Source organism: Rana temporaria, chromosome 2, assembly GCF_905171775.1.
Source record: "Rana temporaria chromosome 2, aRanTem1.1, whole genome shotgun sequence".
NCBI classification, from domain to species: domain Eukaryota; kingdom Metazoa; phylum Chordata; class Amphibia; order Anura; family Ranidae; genus Rana; species Rana temporaria.
The window spans coordinates 61,028,071-61,040,867 of record NC_053490.1 but is presented as its reverse complement, the minus strand read 5'-3'; the positions used below and the strand labels follow the sequence as shown (position 1 = coordinate 61,040,867).

General features: G+C 43.7%; 1 protein-coding gene across 3 annotated transcripts in view; it reads left to right on the top strand.

Annotated features, from left to right (window-relative positions):
- Positions 1-12,797, top strand: part of ALKBH8 (alkB homolog 8, tRNA methyltransferase) — an 84,006-nt gene that overhangs the window by 31,117 nt on the left and 40,092 nt on the right. For all 3 annotated transcript variants that reach the window (XM_040340246.1, XM_040340247.1, XM_040340245.1), the window contains one exon: positions 788-858. In XM_040340246.1, coding sequence (XP_040196180.1) covers positions 788-858 — 71 coding nt within the window. The remainder of the gene's footprint in view (positions 1-787; positions 859-12,797) is intronic.

The window sequence follows — 12,797 nt, the reverse complement described above, 5'->3', positions numbered from 1 at the left end:
AGGGTGGGTCAACTTAGTGGGGGGGGTCTATACTGAGGAAAGGGGGTCTGTACTTAGGGGGGATTTGTACTGAGGAGCGAGGTCTATATTAAGGGTTGGGGGTCTGTACTGAGGGTGAGGTCTATAGGGATGGAAGGGGTCTGTACTTAGTGGGGGGGTCTATACTGAGGGAGGGGGATCTATACTGCGGGAGGGAGGTATGTAGTTAGTGGAGAGGGGTCTGTACTGAGGGTGGAGGGGTGACATAAATTTTTTCTGCACCGGGTGACACCAACCCTAGTGACGCCACTGAGCAGAACTTAATTTTCTGACTAACATTTTCATTTTAAGTGTGGCCAGAAAGGGTAGAAAATTACCAAAGAAAAGCATGGCCGATGGTCAGCACTGTGGTCTTGCAGCATTGGGGTTTCTGTATTTAAATACAACTAGAGACAACATCTATAAAGGTTTTTTTGTGATCATGGAGTTTCTCCTGATGCTTTCCAGCTTAACTGGCTTCTGACAGATTTTGTTGTGGAGTGTGTGTGATTGGTGTAATCACATTAAGCAGAAAAATCTATCGGGAGCGAGGACTTGATTCATTCAGTGTGTCTTTTAGTTCACTGATTATTGCTAAGACTGTGCTGTGGTAATAATTAAATTGGGTGGAAAAGGGGAGGATGTGTCTTGCCAACTTTTTTTTTTCTTTTTAAAAGTAAAATAAAACTGTCTACAGGGGTTTTTATTTTTATTTTAATTTTTTTTACCCAGCAGTGAAAAATACTAATGCATTCCCACTGTTTCCCAGGCATTCCCCCACACATCGATACTCATTCAGCATTTGAAGATGAGATTGTGTCTTTGAGCTTAGGAGCAGAGGTAAGTAGTGTTTTATATTTGTTCCGAAAGTCCTTAAAGCAGAACTGACAAGTTAAAAAAATGTGGGGGGGGGAGGGGGCGGGGGTTGCGGTTTAGCTGAAGGTCCTCTTTAACCACTTGCCTACTGGGCACTTTCACCCCCTTCCTGCCCAGGCCAATTTTCAGCTTTTAGCGCTGCCACACTTTTAATGACAATTGCACGGCCATGCAACACTGTACACAAATGAAATTTGTGTCATTTTTTTCACACAAATATAGCTTTCTTTTGGTGGTATTTAATCACCACTGGGTTTTTTATTTTTTGCTAAACAAACAAAAAATACCATAAATTATTTTAAAAACACAAATGTTTTTCTTAGTTTCTATTATGCAGTGCCGGTAATTTTTCTCCTTCACTGATGTGCACTGATGAGACCAAAGGAACATTTTCCTTTATCAATAGATGTGCCATCCGGCTGTATAAACTGTATGTAGCACTGGGTTCTGGCAGCTGTATAGAAACATAAAAAAAGTGATGGCAGAAAAAAAGATGGCGTCGTCTATCAAGTCTGCCCTTCTTTTTTTTATTTTTTTTTTTATACAAAATTTTTTTTTTATTTGTTAACTTTTTTGTCCCAAGCATGTATGAAGCCATTTACTGTTGACTGGCTCACTACCTATTCTGGAAGTCTATTCCAAGCATCAACTACCCTTTCAGTAAGGCTCAGCCTGACTCGAGTTTGTACTACAGAAACGACATCAAGTCAGGATGAGCCCTGCACAGCCATTCACAAGGAAGCCTTGTTATTTATCAGCAAGGCTTCCTCTGATTGGCTGATGTGGCATCATCCACCCACCTCTCTGCTACATACAGTTTATACCGTGTGACAGCAGGCGCATCGGTTATTAAAGTAAATAGCTTGTCTGGGTCAGCTTGGCTTAAACCGGGAGTTAGGCTTTAAAGGGGTTGTAAAGGTTCGTGTTTTTTTTTTAATGCATTAGGGTGAAAAAACACCTGGCAATCACGTGCCCCCCAGCCCCCCCCCCCCCCGTTTTACTTACCTGAGCCAGTTCACCTGCTCTGCACGTCCCCGGCGTCCTCTTCTCCACAGAGTCTCGGCATTGATTGAATAGATTGATAGCAGCGCAGCCATTGGCTCCCGCTGCTGTCAATCAAATCCAGTGACATGGCCGCCAGGGGGCGGGGCCGAGTCATACACTCGGCGGCTATGGACGCCGACTGTATGACACGGGAGCGCGCCCGTAAGGTAACTCCCTCAGGAGAGAGCTTCCCAGAGGGGGTTAGCTATTGCTGGGAGGGGCCAAGAGAGCCGCAGTGGGACCCCAGAACAGGTGGATTGGGGGGCCACTCTCTGCAAAACGAACTGCACAGTGGAGGTAAGTATGACATGTTTGTTATTTTAAAAATAAAATAAAATAACCTTTACAACTACTTTAAATCAAGCTCCAGGCTAAAGCTTGGCATACGCTGAAAGTCAATAGAAAAGTCCTCTTTTCACACAAAAAGAAACAAAAGTTTTATTTTGGAACTTAACTTTTCAATGGCAGTTTTATTTAGCATTCAGATTGGCACTTGTTTTTTCCTGTGGTGCAGCCATATATGTCTTACAGCTTGTTTTGGGTTTGTTTACTTCTTTCCTTTCTGTACGGTTTGTACCGGAGCATGCTAAGTGTTTAATCGACAACAAGATGTTCTTCTCACTGTGGTCTTTCTCATTCTGATCTCAGTTTAAAGTTTAAATGGATTTTTCTGCTCCACTGGTGGCATTGTTTATTGCCAGCTCGTGAAGCTGAAATGAATGCTGCCTTTGCCAGCTCATTTCAATAATTGGGGAATGATAAGTCTCTAAAAACCTCAGAAAAGCAGCACAGATAAGTTCCATTTCCTCGTTTCACACAATTTAATATAGGACACATTAATTAACTTCCATCAGAAAGAAATAGAGAAGTTGTAATTGGCAGAACTTCACTTTGTTGAGGAAAGAAAGTGTAATATGTGCACGTCACTTAACCCTTTGGAGGCTGAAATTCTGTTCTCAAACAAGATGGCCATGGCATTTTGCTCTGTTAAAGGATAAGTCCAGCATATCTTTCACCCGTATTTAGGGTGTAACATGTAAGATCTTACAATACAGCCCCCACACGAAAAATTCAGCAGCTACAAATACTGCAGCTGCTGACTTTTAATATTAGGACACTTACCTGTCGCGGGAGCCCATGATGTCCGGACCCCAGCCGATCTTCGGAAGGGCTGTTAGGTGCAGCCGTCGCCATTCCTGCTAAGGGAACCTATCAGTGAAGCCTTTCGTTCCTGGTTTTGCCCACCTACTACAGCTATTACTATGGTATCTTGCACTTCCTTCCATTCTATTTTACCTCAAATCAAACCCCATCAAAGTGTTGTGCTAAAAAAACAAAAGAATATATTAATTTTCCATAATTCATGAGACCTGAAAACATTTAGACAAGTTGCAAAGAACACATATAAGAAGTGAAGAAAAATGTCCATCTTAGAACCAAGAGGAGACCCATATAAAGCATGCATCAATTCAAAATCTTCGTAATTTCCAAAGTGTGCCAATAGCATTCACCAACACCCAAGAAATGGTTTAGGTGCGGGCTTACCAGACCACAGTGACCCCCTTATTCAAAGTGGTCAACATGAGCTCAAAGACATTAACACCTCTCCCTCATGGAATGCCAAGATGGACGTCTATACCCAGCACTAAGTCGCCCCCTCCAGCTCTCTATTGGCTTAAACCTATGCGAGAACAAAGGGATAAACACTCCTCATGGTGCAGTACATTAAAATATGAATTTATTAAGTTAAAATAACACATACTATAAGTAAACAACTCGCATCATAAAAAAAAAATCCTGGCCGACAATCGGATCATAGTTCTGGTTCAATTCCGGTACATGATGATGTCACAAGGAGGCTCCTCCCAACTAGATAGATTGGTAAATTACTTCATTACACTTTTGTAGTGCAGTTTGGTCACCGGCCCACCCAACTTCATAATGGACAGTGAAGGACTGGCAGCTTGTCAAGGAGAGCACCCCTGTTCTCTTTACTCCTGTAAGCGAGCACCTAGTGTATAAGAAAATCAGCCGAGCGATCATCCGATTTTTTCCTCATTGTTTCACAGCAAGTCGGAGCTTGAGGAAGGAAATAATGTACGCAAATTCTCATACGACAAAGGCTTTTATTTTGTTGTTTATTGCTTTTGATCATGTGCAGTCTTTTGTTTCTGATTTTACTTGTACAAAATGGTACACAAAATCGCTCATTTGGTTTTTGTAAGAGAAAAAATTGGGAATTTGTCCCTTCGGAAATTTCGACTGTCGAAAGTTTTGTACGCGCTATCAGAAAATCGGATGAAAATGTTCACCCGATTTTCTTATAGTACGAGCCTTTAGACTGACTGAATGGAATTTTTGAGTGCAGGACAGCCTAATTTGCTAATGGTGCAGCCATTTCCTTCCCCAGACTTGCAATAGCAGGATTTATAGGAGGCTAAAATCAGTTTGAGGCAGGGCCGGACTGGGCATAAAAACCAGCCCTGGAAATTCTTTCATAGCAGCCCCAGTGGCGTAGCGGGGGTTGTCAGCACCCAAGGCAAGTAATTTGCACCCCTAACCCGCGGACATTTAGCACGCCGAGTCCCTTCCACTCGTACAGTATTAAACCCCTTATGCCCTGTACACACGATCGGTTCATCCAATGAAAACGGTCTGATGGATTTTTCATCAGATATCCGATGAAGCTGAAGCTCATCAGTCTTGCCTACACACCATCAGTTAAAAAAAGATTGTGTCAGAACGCGGTGACGTAAAACACTACGACGTGCTGAAAAAAAAATTAAGTTCAATGCTTCCGAACATGCGTCGACTTGATTCTGAGCATGCGTGGATTTTTAACTGATGGACGTGCCCACAGACGATCGTTTTTTTCTATCGGTTAGTTAACCATCAGGTAATTTTAAAACAAAGCTCCTAGTTTTTTAACCGATGGATAAAAAACTGATGGGGGCCACACACGATCGGTTAGTCTGATGAAAACGGTCCATCAGACCGTTTTAATCAGACAAACCGATCGTGTGTACGTGGCATTAGGATGTACCACTCTTTCTCTTTGTTCTCCTTTCTTTAACTTTTATCTCGCTCTATCCTAATGTCTTGTCCCCACCCCCTATCTATCGCTCTTTATCCATCTTTCATGTTCTTTCTCACTCGTTTTCTTTCTTTATCCCCCTCTTTTAATTCCTTCTCTTACTCCTTGTTTTTTTCCTCTCTCAACTCTATATCTAAACACACACACACACAGTGTATGTATTTACACCTATATGTATATTACACCCAATAAATGATTGTCTTATGGGGGAGGATGGATTTCAATGTAAAATGTGCCATGGCCATAGCACCCACCATAAAGCATCCTCATTCTGTACTGGGGGCTCTAATATAATTCTGCTGTGGCAGATGAGGAAGTGTGTACAGTGTGTGTGTATCATGTGTGTACCCTCTCCTGCAGGGATTGCAGACATTACAGGAGATGGTCAGAGACTGCAGATATATATTACAGGAGATGGTCAGAGACTGCAGATATATATTACAGGAGATGGTCAGAGACTGCAGATATATATTACAGGAGATGGTCAGAGACTGCAGATATATATTACAGGAGATGGTCAGAGACTGCAGATATATATTACAGGAGATGGTCAGAGACTGTAGTTACAGGACAGGAGATGGTCAGAGACTGCAGATTATAGTACAGGAGAATGTCAGAGATTGCAGGCATGGTACAGGGGACGGTTAAGGATTGCAGACATGATTGATTCAGGAGATGGTCAGAGGCTGCATTTAAAGATGAACTCAATGTACAGGTATATAGTATTGCAGGGTTGCTCCACTCTATTCAAACTATCTCTGCAGGATCAAGGCAGTCTTTATCCTTTGAAAGTACAACCAAGTGACAGAAGAAATAATCACATCCAATTTCTAAAATACAAATTTTCTTGCAAAAACTGAACTGCTCAGGATTAGTGGAGGACAGTAACCAGTTAATTGGTCTGTTAAGCTTTTAGCCTCATCCAGCAGTAAATCCTCCAACAAAAAAAAACTCCTATCAAACAATCTGTGCAGCACACACAGGGCTCTGCCTAAATAGCTGATTATAGGCTGAAATGGTTAAATGTGTCCCTGGTCTCATAGAACACTGCTGCAGCGTCTTCCAGAGATCTTATCAGTGTGATCAGACAATGTGCAGGTCAGGTTATAGGCAGAAACAGGGAGACAAGAGGTGTGTGTGTGGGGGAGGCTGATTGATAACCTGCACACTGCCTGATCACATATCTGAAAGACACTGCAGCCGGCCAGCAACATGTTACTGTTCAGATTTGTGTGTCCTGAGGCTGCAGAACATGGATTGTTGTCATCCTACCTTTCCTGCATCTCCCTCCTAGCGTGCCCCATTCAGCCTCACTCCAACACTTACAATCAAATGTGAGCGGGGGAAGAGCTACACTGCCTGCTGATTGGCTGTGGATGGACCGGAGGAGGAGCAGGTCCTCCCTTGAACTCCTTTATGCAGCGCTATTGGTTGTGGGTTCCCTACTAGAGAAATGACTGGCCAGTGGCCAGTAAGTGTTCCCTCCTGCATTATCCTCCTCCACAGCACACAGACCTGACAGTGCCTGCCGCACGATAGTCACGTGCGCCTCCAGCCCTCCGCTCTGCTGCTGGAATTTATTTCCTCATCCAGCCCCGAGTCCTGTTCACAGCAGCCAGCCTACCGGGATATTTCCCGCTGTCCCGCTAGGCCAGTCCGGCCCTGGTTTGAGGTACTGTTTAAAGTACCATATTTATCGGCGTATAACACGCACCCTATTTTTAAGAGAGACGTTTTGGGGGAAAAACTTTCCACAGCCCCCTGCGTATAACACGGAGCCGCAGTTTACCCTCTATTTTCAGGGTAAAAAAGTGAGTGTTATACGCCAATAAATACAGTACATTTGATTTTATGAATGCATAACTGAATCAAATTAGGACCTTTTAAATCTACCCACAGTCCTTCACTATCCATTTGTGAAGGCATCTGCATAATTGTTCTAGGTCAGTTATTTAGAAAGCATGGAAGTCAGAGGACTAGCATGGCTACCAGGCAGATCCCACAACTAGAATGTTCATCAAGAATTCTACATTCTTGTTCCAAGCAGGTGAATTATGCTCCCCATACATAGTCTCCACTAATGTGGATGATCTCCCTGACAATAACTGAATTACTTATTGTGTTGAAATGTTAACATTCCTCAAGGCTGATGGCTATATTCCAGAACAATGTGGCCCCCTACTGACCCGGTGGCCCTTGGGCAGTGCCTAAGTGCATAGTTGCCAACATTTCAAAAATATTTTTAAGGAACACTTTTTTTACAAGTGCTATATTTAGAGTAGCTGAGATCCCCTATGTTCCTCTATACATCACAGTAGTAATCACAAAATTAAATAAGTACTAATAATGGGCAGAACAAATATGAGGACTGAGAAGATTTCCCTTAGTTGAACAAACAAAAGTGTGCCCATTCTAGAGCTGGTAATATTAAGGATATTCAGTATAATTTTAAAGAACTGTTTTTGTGGGTAAGAGGTGTAGGAGAGGAGTATCAATGGTATAAAAGTGAGAAGTATGTGCAGGTGATGGAGAGGAATGTGGAGGGTCTAACAGTGGGCACTATGTACAAGAAAGGAGTGTGGAGGGTATGACAGTGGGCAGTATGCACAGCAGAGGAGTGTGGAGGGTATGATGGGGGGGGGGGGGGGGTATGTACAGGAGAGGAATGTGGAGAGAAAGATAGTTGGCAGTATGTAGAGTGTGAAGGGTAAGGTTGGGTTACAGGAGAGGAGTGTGGAGGGTATGATGGGGGCAGTATCTACAGGAGAGGAGTGTGGAGGGTATGATGGGGGCAGTATCTACAGGATAGGAGTGTGGAGGGTATGATAGTGGGCAGTATGCATAGGAGACTAGTGTGGAGGGTATGATAGCCAACACTATGTACAATAGAGAAGTTTATGAATGTGGGCAGTATGTACAGGAGAGGAGTGTGGAGGGTATGACAGTGAGCAGTATGTACAAGAGAGGAGTGTGGAGAGTGTGACCGTGGGCACTATGTATAGGAGAGAAGTGTATGACAGCAGGCACTATGTACAGGAGAGGAGTGTGTAGGGTATGACAGCGGGCACTATGTATAGGAGGGTGTGGAGGGTATGACAGTGAGTAGTATGTACATGAGAGAAGTGTGGAGAGTATGTACAGGTGAGGAGAATGAAGGAATCTGGGAAGGAAAAATGTAAAGGTTTGTGGAAGGATGTTTAGGAAATTTGTAGTGGTTAAGCGGTACATACATGGATTGAAATTACGCCAATTAAGCAGAGACCAGCCATAGTCGATCTATGTATGGGTTAGCTGGTTTTACACAAGTCAATCTATTGTCTGACTTGAATACAACCAGCCTGTCAGGTTTTTCCCAAAACAATTGGTGCTGCCACCTATAGTTGGCAACACTGATCATTGTATTCATAGGCAGAACACAATAACACTGCAGGAGTGATTCCCCCATCCACAGGTCAGCAGGTAAGAGGGTGTGTGTGGACAGGCTGGGGAGAGATACTAGTCAGTCCCTGGGAAGGCCCTGGCTAGTATCAGAGCCAGATACACACAGGTTATATACGCCACGATCGTTAGAGCGAGAGCAATAATTCTAGCACTAGACCTCCTCTGTAACTCTAAACATGTAACCTGTTAAAAAATTTAAAGCATCACTTAGTATGCAAAATAAATCGTGCTAACTTTAGTTTTTTTTTATAGTATATATATATATATATGTTTGAGGGTTCTGAGTAATTTTCTAGCAAAAAACAAATGATGATTTTTACATGTAGGAGAGAAGTGTCAGAATCGGCCTGGGTGGCAAGGGGTTAATTACCATAATAAATATACAAATAATTATTATAAGCCCTGTGATCTCATCCTCTCAGTCTGCTGCTGCTGGCCGCTCTGTATGTAGCTTCTGACAGACTGTGCAAGCAGCCACGTATCTTCGGAACCATAAATGATAGGAGCCCCATATTTTGACCAGTGGTGTGGTGGGTCTTCAGCTACATACCCCCCAAATGGTATCTGTGACCCCTGGTCGCTGAGCTACAGTCATTCTTCTTTTTTTTTTTGGGCAAATGGGCCTATCTTGAGGAAGGGGCCTGGAGCTGCAGCTCAAATAGCCCTATGTTAATCCGGCCCTGACTGTACCCAGAGATGAATGCCAGGAATGCAGGCTTCTTACATTCTGGACATTTGTCCCTGGGGGCATACTTCCCTTAACCTTTGAACTGCTAGATCCACCATTCAGCCCCATCCAGTGGCAGTAGCTGACAGCCTCTTATACAGTTTGACAGGCAGTTTACCGACAGTGCGGTTGGATGGCATTTTTGTGCCCTCTGCCCGCAGCTAAATGTCAGAGCCCCATGCAGTGAAGCTAAATACCCAGTGTGCACGAGGCCTAAATCTGCTTTATTGTTCTAAAACCTTATGAGCCTTTAAGAAAGGCAGCACTGTGTGTAGCAGACGCCATTCTATACATTATATCTAGGGCATAATCATCCAATGCTCTCTGCTGATTGGGAATAGTTGCTGTCAGCTGCTGTGTAGGGATTTACAACATTCATCTCAAGTTTTTCTGTCCCTCACAGTCCGAAAGAGAAACCTCAAGTAGACAGACTGATATGTAAAGTTTATTGGGCTCACTATAGTGACAGATATTTTATTCTGCTATTTGTATGTGGTAATACTTGAAATGACACTTTTCCTTATATCCGTTCCATTTCACGTGCCTTTTAGTTTTCTCCACATTTTACATACAGGCCAAGCTGTGCAGCAAAAGTCACAATAACAGCTGTATTATATTTATACATTAAAAAAAATGTAAAATGTCCTCCAAAAGACAGAATGTTGTAACTACTTAAAAAAAAAAAAAAAGTAGCTGGATTTGTTCTCTGCTTAAAGCGGGGTTCCACCCACAATTTTATTTTTTTTAAAAGTCAGCAGCTACAAACATTGTGCTGCTGACTTTTAATAAGGACGCTTACCTGTCCTAGGTGCCCATGATGTCGGCCCCCCGAGGCCGATTCCTCGATCGTGGCAGGTCCCGGCGCAGCCATCCTCACTAAGGGAAACAGGCAGCGAAGCCTTGCAGCTTCTCTGCCCGTTTCCTACTGCGAATGCATGAGTCTCGCGGCGTTGTATGAATGGGCGGCTGCTCTCTGGGATACACAAAGTTCCCAGAAGGCAGTGCGCCCCATTCCCCAGAAGACAGTGTGAGGTTGAAGACCAGCCGTGGACTAGGAAGAGGCAGATTAGGAAGATCCGCCTAGCAAACACAATTTCTGGTAAGTAACATTTTTTTTCTTTTTTTGTAGGATTTTTATTTTGGACCTCCATTAGACACTGCCGGAGCGTTCAGGTCCGCCTGTCAGGTTTTTTTTTTCGGCGGACCTGAACGGCCACTCCATGCTTCTCTATGGAGTGTCGGATGTCAGCGGTGACATGTCCACTGACATCCGACGGATGGCGAAATGTCGCCATCTGTCCAGCACTCGACAAGCCCCTCTTCGCTCAGTGAGCCGCCGGCTCAACGGAGCGTGCTCCTGGCCTCTCCCCCCTGTTAAGTGCCCCTACAGCAAGCAGCTTGCTGTAGGGGCACACAAGCAGAGTCACAGCTCCCTGTGTCCATTCTCTCCTTCCTCATTGGCTGACTGATTTGACAGCAGCGGGAGCCAATGGCGCCTCACTGCTGTCTCAGCCAATGAGGGGAGTCCCGGGCAGCTGAGACACTCCTGCAACATCGCTGGATCTAGATGGGGCTCAGGTAAGTATTGCTGCACACATAGAATGCATTAAGATGAAAAACCTTCTGCCTTTACAGCCTCTTTAACTACCTCCCTACCGGGCCAGTTCTGGCGTTTCTCTCCTATATGTAAAAATCATAATTTTTTTTTGTCTAAAAAATTACTTGGAACCCACAAACATATATTTTATATATACATATATTTTTATTTAACAATGGAGAATAAAACAGTGGGTAATGCATTTTTTTAGACAAAAAAACACAATATATAACACAATTTTTTGGTAAATAGATACCTAACATTTCATGCTTTAAAATTGCGCACTCTTGTGGAATGGCGCCAAACTACGGTACTTAAAAACCTCCATAGCGATGCTTTAAAAAGATTTACAGCTTACCAGTTTAGAGTTATAGATGAGGTTAGATCCATCGTCCATCACACCACCCACTGCCACCGCCGACCCAAATAAAAGTGGGGAAAAATTGAAAAACCTCTGGCTCCGACCCAGCATGCTCTCAGTCAGTGACGTCACCGGTTGGCCCCCCGCCCCTTAGTTATTTAAGAGCTGTCACACGCAAGAGCTTACAGACAGTGGGAGCCTTCATCGGAGCTGGAGGTTTTTCTGGTGGCGTGATTGACGATGGATCTACACATTTTTTTTTTTTCATTTTTTAATAAAGGGTTTGTCAAAAACACGTGTTGTTTGTCTATGCACTTTTTTGGTGAATCGGTAGGGGTACTATGGTACCCAATACTCATTCACATGGGGGGGGCAGATGAGGGGCGGAGGTGGGATCTGGGGGTCCCCTTGTTAAAGGAGGCTTCCAGATTCTGATAAGCCCACTGCCCACAGTCCCTCACAACCACAGGCCAGGGTTGTGGGGAAGAGGCCCTTGTCCCCACCCCGTCCCCCTAATTTCGCCCCTGTCAGGCAGCTTGCTCAGAAAATGGTCTGGTATGAATTTGGAGGGGGGGACCCACACAGCATTTTTTATATTTTTTTTGGTGTGGGGCTCCCCTTAAAATCCATACCAGACCCGAAGGGCCTGGTATGCATTGGGGACCCCACGCTGTTTTTTTTTTTTTTTTTTTTTTTCGGCATTCACAAGTTGCAAACCTTTTTTTGCACCTTTTTTTCACATGCAGGTGTGACTTTCATGTAACTTTTGAGGGTTTATATTGAGGTCGATGTATCTCAAGTCGCAGGAAAGTCAGACCAAAGTAGTGCAGGAACTACTTTGAAGTTACTGCAACTTGCAGTCGCACAGTTATGAATGGTTATCATTGAGAAACATGGGGTGCGACTTGTCATGCAAATTTGGGGTTCAAAGTCGCATGACAAGTCACACAAGTGTGAATGGGGCCTAAGACTATCCAGTTCACATAGCTACAAGACTGCAGCGATTTTACTGCAGAATAAACAGCAATGCCACCTTGTTACAGGAGTAAGTGTAAAATCAAAGGATCTACTGACAGGATCAACAGGAAATAAAAATGTTACAGGTGGGGATTTAGGAATACAAAAACTGCTGCGTTTAATTCTAATAACAAATTCTATCTTTTTTTTTTTGTTTTTCGCTTAGTTCTACTTAAAAAAATTGTTTTACAGTGTGAGCAGGCGCACACTGCTCTCTGGCTTTGTTTTTGTAACCTGGGGCCATTTTGGTTGTATTTTATGTGTTTGCTTTGGAAGTGTCTTTGCTGTTCCTGCTAGAGGGGAAAGTTTGTGAACGCACGGTGTGGGCATAATAAAATTTACATTGCTTGCCACAAGCTGACGGGGAACAAAATGAACTTGGGGAAGAGGAGGGTGCAGACTTTCTCTAAAGCCTTCCAGGGACAAGTGTTCTATAAGGATGTGAATTGCAGTGAGAGCCTTGACGTCGGCTGCTGGTATGTGCAACCTATGAGCATTGTGGCCCTAGGGGACAGAGAGAAGGAAAAAAGAGGGCCCTGCGTCAGGGTCTCGCTCTCAATGTGCCCAATGCTGTTTTAATTCCGTTACATTTTTTTGTAAAGGGGAAATATTAATATTTAAC